This window comes from Strix uralensis, chromosome 29 (genome assembly GCF_047716275.1).
Source record: "Strix uralensis isolate ZFMK-TIS-50842 chromosome 29, bStrUra1, whole genome shotgun sequence".
Lineage (NCBI taxonomy): Eukaryota > Metazoa > Chordata > Aves > Strigiformes > Strigidae > Strix > Strix uralensis.
In genome coordinates, this window is record NC_134000.1 from 2,432,545 (window position 1) to 2,448,938 (window position 16,394).

At 47.3% G+C, this 16,394-nt stretch overlaps 2 protein-coding genes across 2 annotated transcripts in view; both read right to left on the minus strand.

Moving 5' to 3' along the window:
• The window catches only part of LOC141935890 (syncytin-2-like), a 146,541-nt gene extending 141,533 nt beyond the window's left edge, over positions 1-5,008 (minus strand). The window contains exon 1 of the mRNA XM_074852550.1: positions 4,904-5,008. The gene's annotated coding sequence lies outside the window, so the exon portion shown is untranslated. The remainder of the gene's footprint in view (positions 1-4,903) is intronic.
• Positions 1-16,394, minus strand: part of LOC141935866 (astacin-like metalloendopeptidase) — an 89,387-nt gene that overhangs the window by 63,600 nt on the left and 9,393 nt on the right. The window contains exons 12-17 of the mRNA XM_074852513.1: positions 16,079-16,304; positions 14,477-14,567; positions 13,034-13,129; positions 12,459-12,626; positions 11,587-11,811; positions 10,759-10,916 (exon numbers count right to left, since the gene is read on the minus strand). Of these exons, the coding sequence (XP_074708614.1) occupies positions 10,759-10,916; positions 11,587-11,811; positions 12,459-12,626; positions 13,034-13,129; positions 14,477-14,567; positions 16,079-16,304 (964 nt within the window). The remainder of the gene's footprint in view (positions 1-10,758; positions 10,917-11,586; positions 11,812-12,458; positions 12,627-13,033; positions 13,130-14,476; positions 14,568-16,078; positions 16,305-16,394) is intronic.

Consider the following 16,394-nt stretch of genomic DNA (forward strand, 5'->3'; position numbering starts at 1 on the left):
CTTCAGTTAGACTAGAGGCAGACCCGCTGCCTCCCCCGACAGCCTCCCACCCCTTTTTGGCTTCCCACTCCTTTTCGGCCTCCAATTTTTTCTCGCCTCTACTTCTCTCCAGCCTCCCACTACTTTTTGGCCTCCCACTCCTTTTCGGCCCCCTATGTTTTCTGGCCTCTACTTCTCTCCAGCCTCCCACCCCTTTTTGGCCTCCCACCCTTTTTTGGCCCCCCCACCCCTTTTCGGCCTCCTATTTTTTCTGGCCTCTTCTTCTCTCCAGCCTCCCACCCTTTTTTGGCCTCCCACCCCTTTTTGCCTTCCCACTCATTTTGGCCTCCAATTTTTTCTTGCCACTACTTCTCTCCAGCCTCCCACCCTTTTTTGGCCTCCTGTCGCAGTTGAGACGGACACGACAAACATCAGATTGTGTGGAAACGACCAAAATGGCTGCAAAAGCACCTTTATTGTTCTAACAAGCCTTTTTATAACCGTCTTCAAAGTAGGTGTTCATACAGGATTGGTTTACTTTAGTAACTAACATTTCACGATTGGGTGATAGTTTCTCGCCTGAATCGTCAGGACAGTTCTTCTTATCTTAGTTCTCTAATCTTGTTTCCATGGCACTTCTCGGGACTTTCTCGCCTCTCATGGATACACTGGAATTTTTTCAAGGTTAAATTCTTCTTCAGTTAGACTAGAGGCAGACCCGCTGCCTCCCCCGACAGCCTCCCACCCCTTTTTGGCTTCCCACTCCTTTTCGGCCTCCAATTTTTTCTCGCCTCTACTTCTCTCCAGCCTCCCACTACTTTTTGGCCTCCCACTCCTTTTCGGCCCCCTATGTTTTCTGGCCTCTACTTCTCTCCAGCCTCCCACCCCTTTTTGGCCTCCCACCCTTTTTTGGCCCCCCCACCCCTTTTCGGCCTCCTATTTTTTCTGGCCTCTTCTTCTCTCCAGCCTCCCACCCTTTTTTGGCCTCCCACCCCTTTTCGGCTTCCCACTCCTTTTTGGCCTCCAATTTTTTCTTGCCACTACTTCTCTCCAGCCTCCCACCCTTTTTTGGCCTCCTGTCGCAGTTGAGACGGACACGACAAACATCAGATTGTGTGGAAACGACCAAAATGGCTGCAAAAGCACCTTTATTGTTCTAACAAGCCTTTTTATAACCGTCTTCAAAGTAGGTGTTCATACAGGATTGGTTTACTTTAGTAACTAACATTTCACGATTGGGTGATAGTTTCTCGCCTGAATCGTCAGGACAGTTCTTCTTATCTTAGTTCTCTAATCTTGTTTCCATGGCACTTCTCGGGACTTTCTCGCCTCTCATGGATACACTGGAATTTTTTCAAGGTTAAATTCTTCTTCAGTTAGACTAGAGGCAGACCCGCTGCCTCCCCCGACAGCCTCCCACCCCTTTTTGGCTTCCCACTCCTTTTCGGCCTCCAATTTTTTCTGGCCTCTACTTCTCTCCAGCCTCCCACCATTTCTCGGCCTCCCACTCCTTTTCGGCCTCCAATTTTTTCTGGCCTCTACTTCTCTCCAGCCTCCCACTACTTTTTGGCCTCCCACTCCTTTTTGGCCTCCAATTATTTCTGGCCTCTACTTCTCTTCAGCCTCCCACCCTTTTTTGGCCTCCCACCCTTTTTTGGCCTCCCACTCCTTTTCGGCCCCCTATGTTTTCTGGCCTCTACTTCTCTCCAGCCTCCCACCCCTTTTTGGCCTCCCACACTTTTTTGGCCCCCCACCCCTTTTCGGCCTCCTATTTTTTCTGGCCTCTTCTTCTCTCCAGCCTCCCACCCTTTTTTGGCCTCCCACCCCTTTTTGCCTTCCCACTCATTTTGGCCTCCAATTTTTTCTTGCCACTACTTCTCTCCAGCCTCCCACCCTTTTTTGGCCTCCTGTCGCAGTTGAGACGGACACGACAAACATCAGATTGTGTGGAAACGACCAAAATGGCTGCAAAAGCACCTTTATTGTTCTAACAAGCCTTTTTATAACCGTCTTCAAAGTAGGTGTTCATACAGGATTGGTTTACTTTAGTAACTAACATTTCACGATTGGGTGATAGTTTCTCGCCTGAATCGTCAGGACAGTTCTTCTTATCTTAGTTCTCTAATCTTGTTTCCATGGCACTTCTCGGGACTTTCTCGCCTCTCATGGATACACTGGAATTTTTTCAAGGTTAAATTCTTCTTCAGTTAGACTAGAGGCAGACCCGCTGCCTCCCCCGACAGCCTCCCACCCCTTTTTGGCTTCCCACTCCTTTTCGGCCTCCAATTTTTTCTCGCCTCTACTTCTCTCCAGCCTCCCACTACTTTTTGGCCTCCCACTCCTTTTCGGCCCCCTATGTTTTCTGGCCTCTACTTCTCTCCAGCCTCCCACCCCTTTTTGGCCTCCCACCCTTTTTTGGCCCCCCCACCCCTTTTCGGCCTCCTATTTTTTCTGGCCTCTTCTTCTCTCCAGCCTCCCACCCTTTTTTGGCCTCCCACCCCTTTTTGGCTTCCCACCCTTTTTGGCCTCCAATTTTTTCTTGCCACTACTTCTCTCCAGCCTCCCACCCTTTTTTGGCCTCCTGTCGCAGTTGAGACGGACACGACAAACATCAGATTGTGTGGAAACGACCAAAATGGCTGCAAAAGCACCTTTATTGTTCTAACAAGCCTTTTTATAACCGTCTTCAAAGTAGGTGTTCATACAGGATTGGTTTACTTTAGTAACTAACATTTCACGATTGGGTGATAGTTTCTCGCCTGAATCGTCAGGACAGTTCTTCTTATCTTAGTTCTCTAATCTTGTTTCCATGGCACTTCTCGGGACTTTCTCGCCTCTCATGGATACACTGGAAATTTTTCAAGGTTAAATTCTTCTTCAGTTAGACTAGAGGCAGACCCGCTGCCTCCCCCGACAGCCTCCCACCCCTTTTTGGCTTCCCACTCCTTTTTGGCCTCCAATTTTTTCTTGCCACTACTTCTCTCCAGCCTCCCACCCTTTTTTGGCCTCCTGTCGCAGTTGAGACGGACACGACAAACATCAGATTGTGTGGAAACGACCAAAATGGCTGCAAAAGCACCTTTATTGTTCTAACAAGCCTTTTTATAACCGTCTTCAAAGTAGGTGTTCATACAGGATTGGTTTACTTTAGTAACTAACATTTCACGATTGGGTGATAGTTTCTCGCCTGAATCATCAGGACAGTTCTTCTTATCTTAGTTCTCTAATCTTGTTTCCATGGCACTTCTCGGGACTTTCTCGCCTCTCATGGATACACTGGAATTTTTTCAAGGTTAAATTCTTCTTCAGTTAGACTAGAGGCAGACCCGCTGCCTCCCCCGACAGCCTCCCACCCCTTTTTGGCTTCCCACTCCTTTTCGGCCTCCAATTTTTTCTCGCCTCTACTTCTCTCCAGCCTCCCACTACTTTTTGGCCTCCCACTCCTTTTCGGCCCCCTATGTTTTCTGGCCTCTACTTCTCTCCAGCCTCCCACCCCTTTTTGGCCTCCCACCCTTTTTTGGCCCCCCCACCCCTTTTCGGCCTCCTATTTTTTCTGGCCTCTTCTTCTCTCCAGCCTCCCACCCTTTTTTGGCCTCCCACCCCTTTTTGGCTTCCCACTCCTTTTTGGCCTCCAATTTTTTCTTGCCACTACTTCTCTCCAGCCTCCCACCCTTTTTTGGCCTCCTGTCGCAGTTGAGACGGACACGACAAACATCAGATTGTGTGGAAACGACCAAAATGGCTGCAAAAGCACCTTTATTGTTCTAACAAGCCTTCTTGTAACCGTCTTCAAAGTAGGTGTTCATACAGGATTGGTTTACTTTAGTAACTAACATTTCACGATTGGGTGATAGTTTCTCGCCTGAATCGTCAGGACAGTTCTTCTTATCTTAGTTCTCTAATCTTGTTTCCATGGCACTTCTCGGGACTTTCTCGCCTCTCATGGATACACTGGAAATTTTTCAAGGTTAAATTCTTCTTCAGTTAGACTAGAGGCAGACCCGCTGCCTCCCCCGACAGCCTCCCACCCCTTTTTGGCTTCCCACTCCTTTTTGGCCTCCAATTTTTTCTGGCCTCTACTTCTCTCCAGCCTCCCACCCTTTTTTGGCCTCCTGTCGCAGTTGAGACGGACACGACAAACATCAGATTGTGTGGAAACGACCAAAATGGCTGCAAAAGCACCTTTATTGTTCTAACAAGCCTTTTTATAACCGTCTTCAAAGTAGGTGTTCATACAGGATTGGTTTACTTTAGTAACTAACATTTCACGATTGGGTGATAGTTTCTCGCCTGAATCATCAGGACAGTTCTTCTTATCTTAGTTCTCTAATCTTGTTTCCATGGCACTTCTCGGGACTTTCTCGCCTCTCATGGATACACTGGAATTTTTTCAAGGTTAAATTCTTCTTCAGTTAGACTAGAGGCAGACCCGCTGCCTCCCCCGACAGCCTCCCACCCCTTTTTGGCTTCCCACTCCTTTTCGGCCTCCAATTTTTTCTCGCCTCTACTTCTCTCCAGCCTCCCACTACTTTTTGGCCTCCCACTCCTTTTCGGCCCCCTATGTTTTCTGGCCTCTACTTCTCTCCAGCCTCCCACCCCTTTTTGGCCTCCCACCCTTTTTTGGCCCCCCCCACCCCTTTTCGGCCTCCTATTTTTTCTGGCCTCTTCTTCTCTCCAGCCTCCCACCCTTTTTTGGCCTCCCACCCCTTTTTGCCTTCCCACTCATTTTGGCCTCCAATTTTTTCTTGCCACTACTTCTCTCCAGCCTCCCACCCTTTTTTGGCCTCCTGTCGCAGTTGAGACGGACACGACAAACATCAGATTGTGTGGAAACGACCAAAATGGCTGCAAAAGCACCTTTATTGTTCTAACAAGCCTTCTTGTAACCGTCTTCAAAGTAGGTGTTCATACAGGATTGGTTTACTTTAGTAACTAACATTTCACGATTGGGTAATAGTTTCTCGCCTGAATCGTCAGGACAGTTCTTCTTATCTTAGTTCTCTAATCTTGTTTCCATGGCACTTCTCGGGACTTTCTCGCCTCTCATGGATACACTGGAATTTTTTCAAGGTTAAATTCTTCTTCAGTTAGACTAGAGGCAGACCCGCTGCCTCCCCCGACAGCCTCCCACCCCTTTTTGGCTTCCCACTCCTTTTCGGCCTCCAATTTTTTCTCGCCTCTACTTCTCTCCAGCCTCCCACTACTTTTTGGCCTCCCACTCCTTTTCGGCCCCCTATGTTTTCTGGCCTCTACTTCTCTCCAGCCTCCCACCCCTTTTTGGCCTCACACCCTTTTTTGCCCCCCCCACCCCTTTTCGGCCTCCTATTTTTTCTGGCCTCTTCTTCTCTCCAGCCTCCCACCCTTTTTTGGCCTCCCACCCCTTTTCGGCTTCCCACTCCTTTTTGGCCTCCAATTTTTTCTTGCCACTACTTCTCTCCAGCCTCCCACCCTTTTTTGGCCTCCTGTCGCAGTTGAGACGGACACGACAAACATCAGATTGTGTGGAAACGACCAAAATGGCTGCAAAAGCACCTTTATTGTTCTAACAAGCCTTTTTATAACCGTCTTCAAAGTAGGTGTTCATACAGGATTGGTTTACTTTAGTAACTAACATTTCACGATTGGGTGATAGTTTCTCGCCTGAATCGTCAGGACAGTTCTTCTTATCTTAGTTCTCTAATCTTGTTTCCATGGCACTTCTCGGGACTTTCTCGCCTCTCATGGATACACTGGAATTTTTTCAAGGTTAAATTCTTCTTCAGTTAGACTAGAGGCAGACCCGCTGCCTCCCCCGACAGCCTCCCACCCCTTTTTGGCTTCCCACTCCTTTTCGGCCTCCAATTTTTTCTCGCCTCTACTTCTCTCCAGCCTCCCACTACTTTTTGGCCTCCCACTCCTTTTCGGCCCCCTATGTTTTCTGGCCTCTACTTCTCTCCAGCCTCCCACCCCTTTTTGGCCTCCCACCCTTTTTTGGCCCCCCCACCCCTTTTCGGCCTCCTATTTTTTCTGGCCTCTTCTTCTCTCCAGCCTCCCACCCTTTTTTGGCCTCCCACCCCTTTTTGGCTTCCCACTCCTTTTTGGCCTCCAATTTTTTCTTGCCACTACTTCTCTCCAGCCTCCCACCCTTTTTTGGCCTCCTGTCGCAGTTGAGACGGACACGACAAACATCAGATTGTGTGGAAATGACCAAAATGGCTGCAAAAGCACCTTTATTGTTCTAACAAGCCTTTTTATAACCGTCTTCAAAGTAGGTGTTCATACAGGATTGGTTTACTTTAGTAACTAACATTTCACGATTGGGTGATAGTTTCTCGCCTGAATCGTCAGGACAGTTCTTCTTATCTTAGTTCTCTAATCTTGTTTCCATGGCACTTCTTGGGACTTTCTCGCCTCTCATGGATACACTGGAATTTTTTCAAGGTTAAATTCTTCTTCAGTTAGACTAGAGGCAGACCCGCTGCCTCCCCCGACAGCCTCCCACCCCTTTTTGGCTTCCCACTCCTTTTCGGCCTCCAATTTTTTCTGGCCTCTACTTCTCTCCAGCCTCCCACCATTTTTCGGCCTCCCACTCCTTTTCGGCCTCCAATTTTTCCTGGCCTCTACTTCTCTCCAGCCTCCCACTACTTTTTGGCCTCCCACTCCTTTTTGGCCTCCAATTATTTCTGGCCTCTACTTCTCTTCAGCCTCCCACCCTTTTTTGGCCTCCCACCCTTTTTTGGCCTCCCACTCCTTTTCGGCCCCCTATGTTTTCTGGCCTCTACTTCTCTCCAGCCTCCCACCCCTTTTTGGCCTCCCACACTTTTTTGGCCCCCCACCCCTTTTCGGCCTCCTATTTTTTCTGGCCTCTTCTTCTCTCCAGCCTCCCACCCTTTTTTGGCCTCCCACCCCTTTTTGGCTTCCCACTCATTTTGGCCTCCAATTTTTTCTTGCCACTACTTCTCTCCAGCCTCCCACCCTTTTTTGGCCTCCTGTCGCAGTTGAGACGGACACGACAAACATCAGATTGTGTGGAAACGACCAAAATGGCTGCAAAAGCACCTTTATTGTTCTAACAAGCCTTTTTATAACCGTCTTCAAAGTAGGTGTTCATACAGGATTGGTTTACTTTAGTAACTAACATTTCACGATTGGGTGATAGTTTCTCGCCTGAATCGTCAGGACAGTTCTTCTTATCTTAGTTCTCTAATCTTGTTTCCATGGCACTTCTCGGGACTTTCTCGCCTCTCATGGATACACTGGAATTTTTTCAAGGTTAAATTCTTCTTCAGTTAGACTAGAGGCAGACCCGCTGCCTCCCCCGACAGCCTCCCACCCCTTTTTGGCTTCCCACTCCTTTTCGGCCTCCAATTTTTTCTCGCCTCTACTTCTCTCCAGCCTCCCACTACTTTTTGGCCTCCCACTCCTTTTCGGCCCCCTATGTTTTCTGGCCTCTACTTCTCTCCAGCCTCCCACCCCTTTTTGGCCTCCCACCCTTTTTTGCCCCCCCCACCCCTTTTCGGCCTCCTATTTTTTCTGGCCTCTTCTTCTCTCCAGCCTCCCACCCTTTTTTGGCCTCCCACCCCTTTTCGGCTTCCCACTCCTTTTTGGCCTCCAATTTTTTCTTGCCACTACTTCTCTCCAGCCTCCCACCCTTTTTTGGCCTCCTGTCGCAGTTGAGACGGACACGACAAACATCAGATTGTGTGGAAACGACCAAAATGGCTGCAAAAGCACCTTTATTGTTCTAACAAGCCTTCTTGTAACCGTCTTCAAAGTAGGTGTTCATACAGGATTGGTTTACTTTAGAAACTAACATTTCACGATTGGGTGATAGTTTCTCGCCTGAATCGTCAGGACAGTTCTTCTTATCTTAGTTCTCTAATCTTGTTTCCATGGCACTTCTCGGGACTTTCTCGCCTCTCATGGATACACTGGAAATTTTTCAAGGTTAAATTCTTCTTCAGTTAGACTAGAGGCAGACCCGCTGCCTCCCCCGACAGCCTCCCACCCCTTTTTGGCTTCCCACTCCTTTTTGGCCTCCAATTTTTTCTTGCCACTACTTCTCTCCAGCCTCCCACCCTTTTTTGGCCTCCTGTCGCAGTTGAGACGGACACGACAAACATCAGATTGTGTGGAAACGACCAAAATGGCTGCAAAAGCACCTTTATTGTTCTAACAAGCCTTTTTATAACCGTCTTCAAAGTAGGTGTTCATACAGGATTGGTTTACTTTAGTAACTAACATTTCACGATTGGGTGATAGTTTCTTGCCTGAATCGTCAGGACAGTTCTTCTTATCTTAGTTCTCTAATCTTGTTTCCATGGCACTTCTCGGGACTTTCTCGCCTCTCATGGATACACTGGAATTTTTTCAAGGTTAAATTCTTCTTCAGTTAGACTAGAGGCAGACCCGCTGCCTCCCCCGACAGCCTCCCACCCCTTTTTGGCTTCCCACTCCTTTTCAGCCTCCAATTTTTTCTCGCCTCTACTTCTCTCCAGCCTCCCACTACTTTTTGGCCTCCCACTCCTTTTCGGCCCCCTATGTTTTCTGGCCTCTACTTCTCTCCAGCCTCCCACCCCTTTTTGGCCTCCCACCCTTTTTTGGACCCCCCACCCCTTTTCGGCCTCCTATTTTTTCTGGCCTCTTCTTCTCTCCAGCCTCCCACCCTTTTTTGGCCTCCCACCCCTTTTTGGCTTCCCACTCATTTTGGCCTCCAATTTTTTCTTGCCACTACTTCTCTCCAGCCTCCCACCCTTTTTGGCCTCCTGTCGCAGTTGAAACGGACACGACAAACATCAGATTGTGTGGAAACGACCAAAATGGCTGCAAAAGCACCTTTATTGTTCTAACAAGCCTTTTTATAACCGTCTTCAAAGTAGGTGTTCATACAGGATTGGTTTACTTTAGTAACTAACATTTCACGATTGGGTGATAGTTTCTCGCCTGAATCGTCAGGACAGTTCTTCTTATCTTAGTTCTCTAATCTTGTTTCCATGGCACTTCTCGGGACTTTCTCGCCTCTCATGGATACACTGGAATTTTTTCAAGGTTAAATTCTTCTTCAGTTAGACTAGAGGCAGACCCGCTGCCTCCCCCGACAGCCTCCCACCCCTTTTTGGCCTCCCACTCCTTTTCGGACCCCTATGTTTTCTGGCCTCTACTTCTCTCCAGCCTCCCACCCCTTTTTGGCCTCCCACCCTTTTTTGGCCCCCCCACCCCTTTTCGGCCTCCTATTTTTTCTGGCCTCTTCTCTCCAGCCTCCCACCCTTTTTTGGCCTCCCACCCCTTTTTGGCTTCCCACTCATTTTGGCCTCCAATTTTTTCTTGCCACTACTTCTCTCCAGCCTCCCACCCTTTTTTGGCCTCCCACCTTTTTTTGGCCTCCCACCCCTTTTCGGCCTCCTATGTTTTCTGGCCTCTACTTCTCTCCAGCCTCCCACCCCTTTTTGGCCTCCCACTCCTTTTCGGCCTGCACTCATTTTGGCCTCCTATTTTTTCTGACCACTACCTATCTCCAGCCTCCCACCCCTTTTTGACCTCCCACCTCTTTTTGGCCTCCAATATTTTCTGGCTTCTACTTCTCTTCAGCCTCCCACCCCTTTTTGGCTTCCCACTCCTTTTCGGCCTCCAATTTTTTCTTTCCTCTACTTCTCTGCAGCCTCCCACCCTTTTTTGGCCTCCCACCCCTTTTTGGCTTCCCACTCCTTTTCGGCCTCCAATTTTTTCTGGCCTCTACTTCTCTCCAGCCTCCCACTACTTTTTGGCCTCCCAACCCTTTTTGGTCTCCAATTTTTTCTGACCTCTACTTCTCTGCAGCCTCCCACACTTTTTCATCCTCCCACTCCTTTTCAACCTCCAATTTTTTCTGGCCTCTACTTCTGTCCAGCCTCCCACACTTTTTTGGCCTCCCACCCCTTTTTAGCCTCCCACCCCTTTTCAGCCTCCAATTTTTTCTGGCCTCTACTATTCACCGGTCTCCCACCCCTTTTTGGCCTCCCACCCCTTTGCGGCCTCCAATTTTTTCTGGCCTCTAATTCTCTCCAGCCTCCCACCCCTTTTTGGCCTCCCACTCCTTTTCGGCCTCCAATTTTTTCTGGCCTCTACTTCTCTCCAGCCTCCCACCCCTTTTTGGCCTCCCACTCATTTTCGGCCTCCAATTTTTTCCGGCCTCTACTTCTCTCCAGCCTCCCACCCCTTTTTGGCCTCCCACTCATTTTTGGCCTCCAATTTTTTCCGGCCTCTTCTTCTCTCCAGCCTCCCACACTTTTTGGCCTCCCACTCCTTTTTGACCTCCCACTCATTTCGACCTCCTATTTTTTCTGGCCTCTTCTTCTCTCCAGCCTCCCACCCCTTTTTGGCCTCCCACCCCTTTTTGTCCTCCAATTTTTTCTGGCCTCTACTTCTCTCCAGCCTCCCACAGATTTCAGCCTCCCACCATGATTGGGCCTGTAATTTTTTTCTGGCCTCTTCTTCTCTCTGGCCTCCCACCCTGTTATGGCCTCCCACCCCATTTCAGCCTGCAAGTTTTGTGGCCTCCGCTTCCCTCCAGTCTCTAGCTTAATCATTTAGTGAAGATATTAACTTATACAACTGTATGGGAAGTAAAATTGCAAATAGCGTTTCCGGTGTTGCCCTGCTGCTGTTGCAGAGGGGTTGGCCTGCGTGTCGCTGGGGTGAGGGCAGGGGGATCTGTCTGGGGCTGATGTCTCTGCATTGAGGAGTCCTGCATGGGCTCATGGCCTGACCTGAATATGGTTCTGTGTCCTGTGGCCAGCAGACCTCAAGGGAACCTTTGCTTACCTGGCCTTGCACCCAGGGCTGCCTGCGCCTTGGCCAGCTCAACCGGGGTCTGTGTGTTGCCTTGGGTCAGTAGATCCCCTCCTGAACATGTGTAGATGCTGGTGTTTCCCGTGGGTAGCACAGGGGAGTGACAACCTCTCCACATGCATCTCCCCACTCTATGGAGACCCCATGGTGAGCTCAGTGGAAGGGAGGGTGGGGGAGGAAACAAGGACAGGCAGTGGGGTGGGCAAAAAGCTCCAGGACAGAAAGGAATAGAGGGTGTAGGTAAGGGATCCCATACTCTCTGCATTGTCATTGCCATCATGGGCAGTGTGGCAGGACGCTGCACAACCCAGGCAGTCTGTATGTGCTCAGGACTGATTACAAAGACCCCAGTGCGGGGTCTGGGGTTCAAGGTGACAGTATAATTGTCCCATGTCTGCATAGTATCTAGGAAGAAGAGTTCAGACTACGAGGAGGAACCACCACTGAAATAGCATGGGAATTACAGCCTTGTGCCTCCCCATAGAAGAGCCTCTCATGTGCAGACAACCTGTTTAGAAGGATATGTCTGTTTTTCTGCTGGTCTAACAGGAAAAAAGAACAGCACATTTAGTAGCTGCAAACTTGCTAGCTTATGAGTGCAGGATCTTCCACTGACAAGTCATCTGTGCTGTTGCCTGAATGGAGTACAGACCCCATGGTCATGACATCCTCCTGGGTGCAGTGTCATGGGAGCAGTCTCACGGGAATGATGTCCCTTGTTATCAGTATGGGCTGTTCTTGTAACCCTTGTTCAGCTGCTTCTTCCAGTGCTTTCTCACACGTGCACATTTCCATCCCTACAGCATTCCTGCCAACTTTTGTATTTCTGTTAAGAATCTCTCCACAGGGACTGGCCTGGCTGGATTGCTATGGATGTAGTTTGGAGGAAGAGCTGGCATCCCGAAAGAGATGTTCTGTGCCACATCCCTGGGAGGATTTGTATATGTGAAGGTTTCCATATGCCCAAAGTGGATCTGATCCAGCACCAGAAGCAGAAGTCCCAGCTTCACCCCTCTGGATAGAAACCTGCAGGGGAGCCTCATAATATGCCTGGTGCCCGGTCCTGCTGAAATAGCTTCCAGACTAGGACTGCTTGAGGGAGATGACCACTACTGTCCCAGGGGACACTGTACACATGCCTGGATATGGGTCTAACACAACCCCAGCCGTGATTTATGATGCTGGTCTTCCAGCAAGGGAGAGCCCAGGAGGCATTATCTCCAGCAAAATGGTGTCTCTGAAGATGATGTTGCTGCACTATCTGGTATTTCTTCTGGAGATAATCAAGGATGAGGAAGAGGATGTAGACATGACCGTGTGTGTGTGTGTGTGTGTGTGACTGAGTGTTTGGAACCACAACTGGACCCACTCAGTAGTAGCCTCATGAAGCCATTCCTAGGCTGAGACACTCGCCAGTAGTCCTGCTGCCCTGTCCTGTAGCCTCATGAATGTCCCTAGAGCTGGAAACCACCACCTACACAAGAGAAAGGTGGCACTTGTGCTATAGGACAATAGGTGGAGATATGATCCCTCTGAAGAGGGTGGCTTCTACCCTCAGGTTGAAATTGGGGTGGGGGACATTTATGGTCACAGCAGGGGGATGTGAAACTCCTTAGACTAGAAAGCATTTCCAGACACAACAGACTGGCTGCCTAGTACCACTGTGCCTGTACACTCCAGCTGATGGCCGGGAACCCAGACTAGGTGGAATCCGTGACTGTCCTGGGCTGCTCACAATATCCTGAGCTGCTGGTATCTGTGGAGAGTTGCCCTGGAGCAAGTGAGTGGCCACATGCTCAGGCTGAACTTTGGCTGTCTTTGTGACCAGCTTTACCCCTGCCCTGTGCAACAGGGATCAGCCCAACCCCACTGCGGGCCTGGACTCTGCTGTCTGCCTCCTGGCAGGGAAGTGGCTCCTCTTCCAGTGGAATTAGAAGGGGAAGCCACAGGGTTTTAACATCCAGGGGGTTTGTCTTTTCTTAACACAGATTACTTTAATTTCCCTCAAAAAGAAAATCTCTAAATTATTTTAGCAACACACAGATGATCACAGCTTTATTAAATTCTCGGTCATTGCCAACAGTATTTCAGAGCTCTTTTCCACAAAGCTCATCTACTGAAATCACTATCCCTCCTTCAAGCATATGAACCTAAATCACCTGAAACTGCCTTTTCATCACCATGTGGAACACCTTAATCTCACCTGAAATTCTCCTCCAAGAGAAAGGGCTAGGATGTTGATCCTCACCCATCCACCAGTAGATTCTGGCTTTGCAGGATTATTTCCTCCATTTTGTTTTGTAGGGACTCAGGAATGACAACTGTCGAACATTTTTCTCTAGAACTGCATTTTTAACAATATTTCAGGACTACTCCTTTTATGATGTGTTGATAGCAACACTTGACTGCTGAGAGTAACCAGAACAACATATCAGAAGTTGTACCTGTCTTGCAGTGTCTGAAGAACTGAAGAAACATCTCTTCTAAAGCAGACTCAACACTGCTGTTCAGAGGCATTTGCACAGCTACTGTGCATAAAGAAGCAATCTTCAATGGAATTAAAGTTTCTCTACCGTCAATAAGTGACTGATTCTTCATCAGATAGTATAAATACAGACAGGGCTTTGAGTGAATTCTGCAAATTAAGTCTTTTTGGTACCTCCTTTAACAAAAGAAAACAAATCAATAATTTGTCATTTGCTGTATAAATTTTACTCTGAGATTCAAATTCATTTCCCACTGTTCTTTTCTAGAAATGTATTTCTGTGAGAAAAATTCCAAGGTTCCTAGTGTTACAGAGTAAGACCAGGAAAAGTATTTTCATTTTTAAGACCTAAACATACAGATACTAAATATCCAGGTTAGTCATATGTTTAACTGTCTATGCTACAAGAGTAAAATAGCAACCTACTTTTTCTCAGATCTGTTACAGTCTTGTCTTGCTCAAGAGGATGTCATTTTGAAACCGTGATTGCAGGCAAAGGCTATGAAATGAACTCTCTAGGAGCCACTCTTAGAGCTCTCTGTCCTCATTATGAGATCAGAAGAGTGTTATGGAGGCTCCCAAATGAGCAACCAACCACCAAAAATAAAAAATTAATTATTAACACAGTTAACTAGCTCTCCGTAACTCACAGGTTCAAAAGTCTGTGAGAGGAGAACAGAACAACTTTTTAGGGTTTAACGGCAGCCCAAAACGCATAACAGAGAACTCTATGGGGTTTAACAGCAACCCAAAACACTTTATCACTCACCTGATAAGTGAGGGCTCTCAACCTCGAGGACCTGCTCAGGGCAGCGTCCCAACCCAAGGCACCTCGAGGAGTTTCCTTGGGCAGCAGCCTGACCCAAGGGGAGAGTCCTCGACCACAGCGTGCAGCTCCAGGGGATGAGCTCAAAATGGCTCCCCCACGGGGATTCCATTTGTACCCAGGCTGAATCTGACCTGTAGTCAATAGCGGCTCCCATTGGCCAAAGGCCCAAATTACCGTGAAGCCCTGAGAATAAAGGTAGTCAGGAGCTGCTGCACTTCAGCAGCCAAGAAGCTCTGCTTTCATTGGGCGGATGCACCTGCCACAAAGAGGAGAGTTTAGCTTCTTGTCTGACAAAAAATGTCTGCCGTGAAGAACTGAAGATGTGCATGAACCCTAGCAGCATTAACTAGTCCACCTTTTGTCCTGTGATATAGTACCAGTCTTTACTGGCAACGGTTTTGTCTTGTCCATCTTTCTTGTGATTTAAGGCTCTAACAGGATCGTTAAGGGAGATGTCATTTCTGGAAACTTAAATGTTAGACTGGGAAAAGAGTCTGTATCTAAGACCTTTTCATGCTCAAGACTGTGGAGATCATAAAATGAATTTCTCAAATTTGGAGCTGGTGTCTTCAGCCAGCTAACTAAACCTCTGATGATGTCAGTGGTATACTTACGAGATACCCTCATGACTGAATAAAGGAGGCTAAGAAGTAAGACCACATTGCTAGTGTGTATGGCTGGAAGGGACTACTGGAAAATAGAAATGGAATTTTGTTTTTTTTATGAAGATTTTTATTCAATTGTTAAATAGAAAGAGGTAATAACTTAACTGTGCAGACAAAAGGAGGAGCACACCGGATGTATAGAATTCATACATTGATATGGCTTGGGGAATAAACTTTCTCAGGAAGATGAAAACTTTGATTCTTAATAGAATTAAATTTCATACTGATCCAAGCCAGGATAGGAGCAAAGTAGGAAACACATAATTTCAATATTCAGAGAATAAGTTCTTCTTCATTAAGTCAGTTGTGGATGCTACGTTTTCTTTGAGTCCTCACTGTAAGTGAAATGAGAGAATATTTAGCTTTCAGAGCTCGCTGAACAAACTGTAGTATCTCTATGTAAGAGTTAAATCACATTTTATCTGACAACTAGAATTGTTTTATAGTTGTTGACACAAAGTGGCATGGGGAGTTTTCTTATTCTTCTTTCCTTCTGTAGCTATAATGGACAGAAACAGATACTACATAGAGACAATGCAAAATTGCTGTTTTGGTTTGAGTATACATAGAGGCTACTGCATTCCAGTGGATTTACACAAACTATGTGCTTGTTCTTATCCCATGGCAAATACATGGTCATATGACATAGATGAGCTTTCTTTCATACTAAGGCAAGCTGCACTGCCGTACAGTTGCTGTAGGCTACAGATATGCACACAGGCATTTCTTTATTTAGCTGGTACATGCTAACCTGGAAGCCTGTGGTAACTTAATTGTGTAGTTGTGGCCTTAGTTCTTAATTAAATGGGACTGAAGAAAATGTATTTAGGTTGATACATTCCAGGGATCCTGACCATGGAAGTATTGCCTCTCTTCTTGCCATGGGGCTGGGTGACCTGGTTCACCATAGATCTGTCTCGCCCTCTGAACTGTGTGATTAAAAATTGCATCTTTTTCAGAGGAGCAATATATTTAAATACTACATTATGATTTATTCTCTTTCTACTGTGCTAGTAACACTAGCAGCAACATTAAATTGGTGTTACCCTTACTGGCACATGCTTTGGAATGGCCTATATCTGAGAGGCAAGGCAAACAGTGGATCACCTGCCTAACACCAGTTGTCCTGAGCACAGCCCCATCTGCTTGAATGAATAAATGGTGTCAGTGTAGGACTGATCCATTATATCAAAAGCAAGAAGTGATGGCTTTTGCAGAGAGCAGTTCCTCAAACAATGTTTTTCCTCTGAGAAGAGGAAGGTTGATTTGCCACAGATTGTTTTTCTTTGCCATTCTCCTTGTTCTCAGACCTACCAGAAGTAAAGGTGGCTTGGAAACCAGAAGCTGTATCAGCACCATCTGTGACAAACTCCACGAGCATAAGATTACTAGAAGAAACTACATCATCGGGTATCTTTGATCCACAGGTCTTGTCCATTAGAACTGCAGAAGACTTGATGGATCCATCATAAATTTTAACATAATCACCCTGACAGCCTCTGGTTCTCTGCAGCTCAAAGGCTTGAAAGTGCAGGGAAATCTGGAAGGGAAGAGAAAACCAGCCTTTAACATACATGCATGGGACTTCTTTCATGAAGCATCATTTAAGACAGACAAAGTCTAAGCTGTA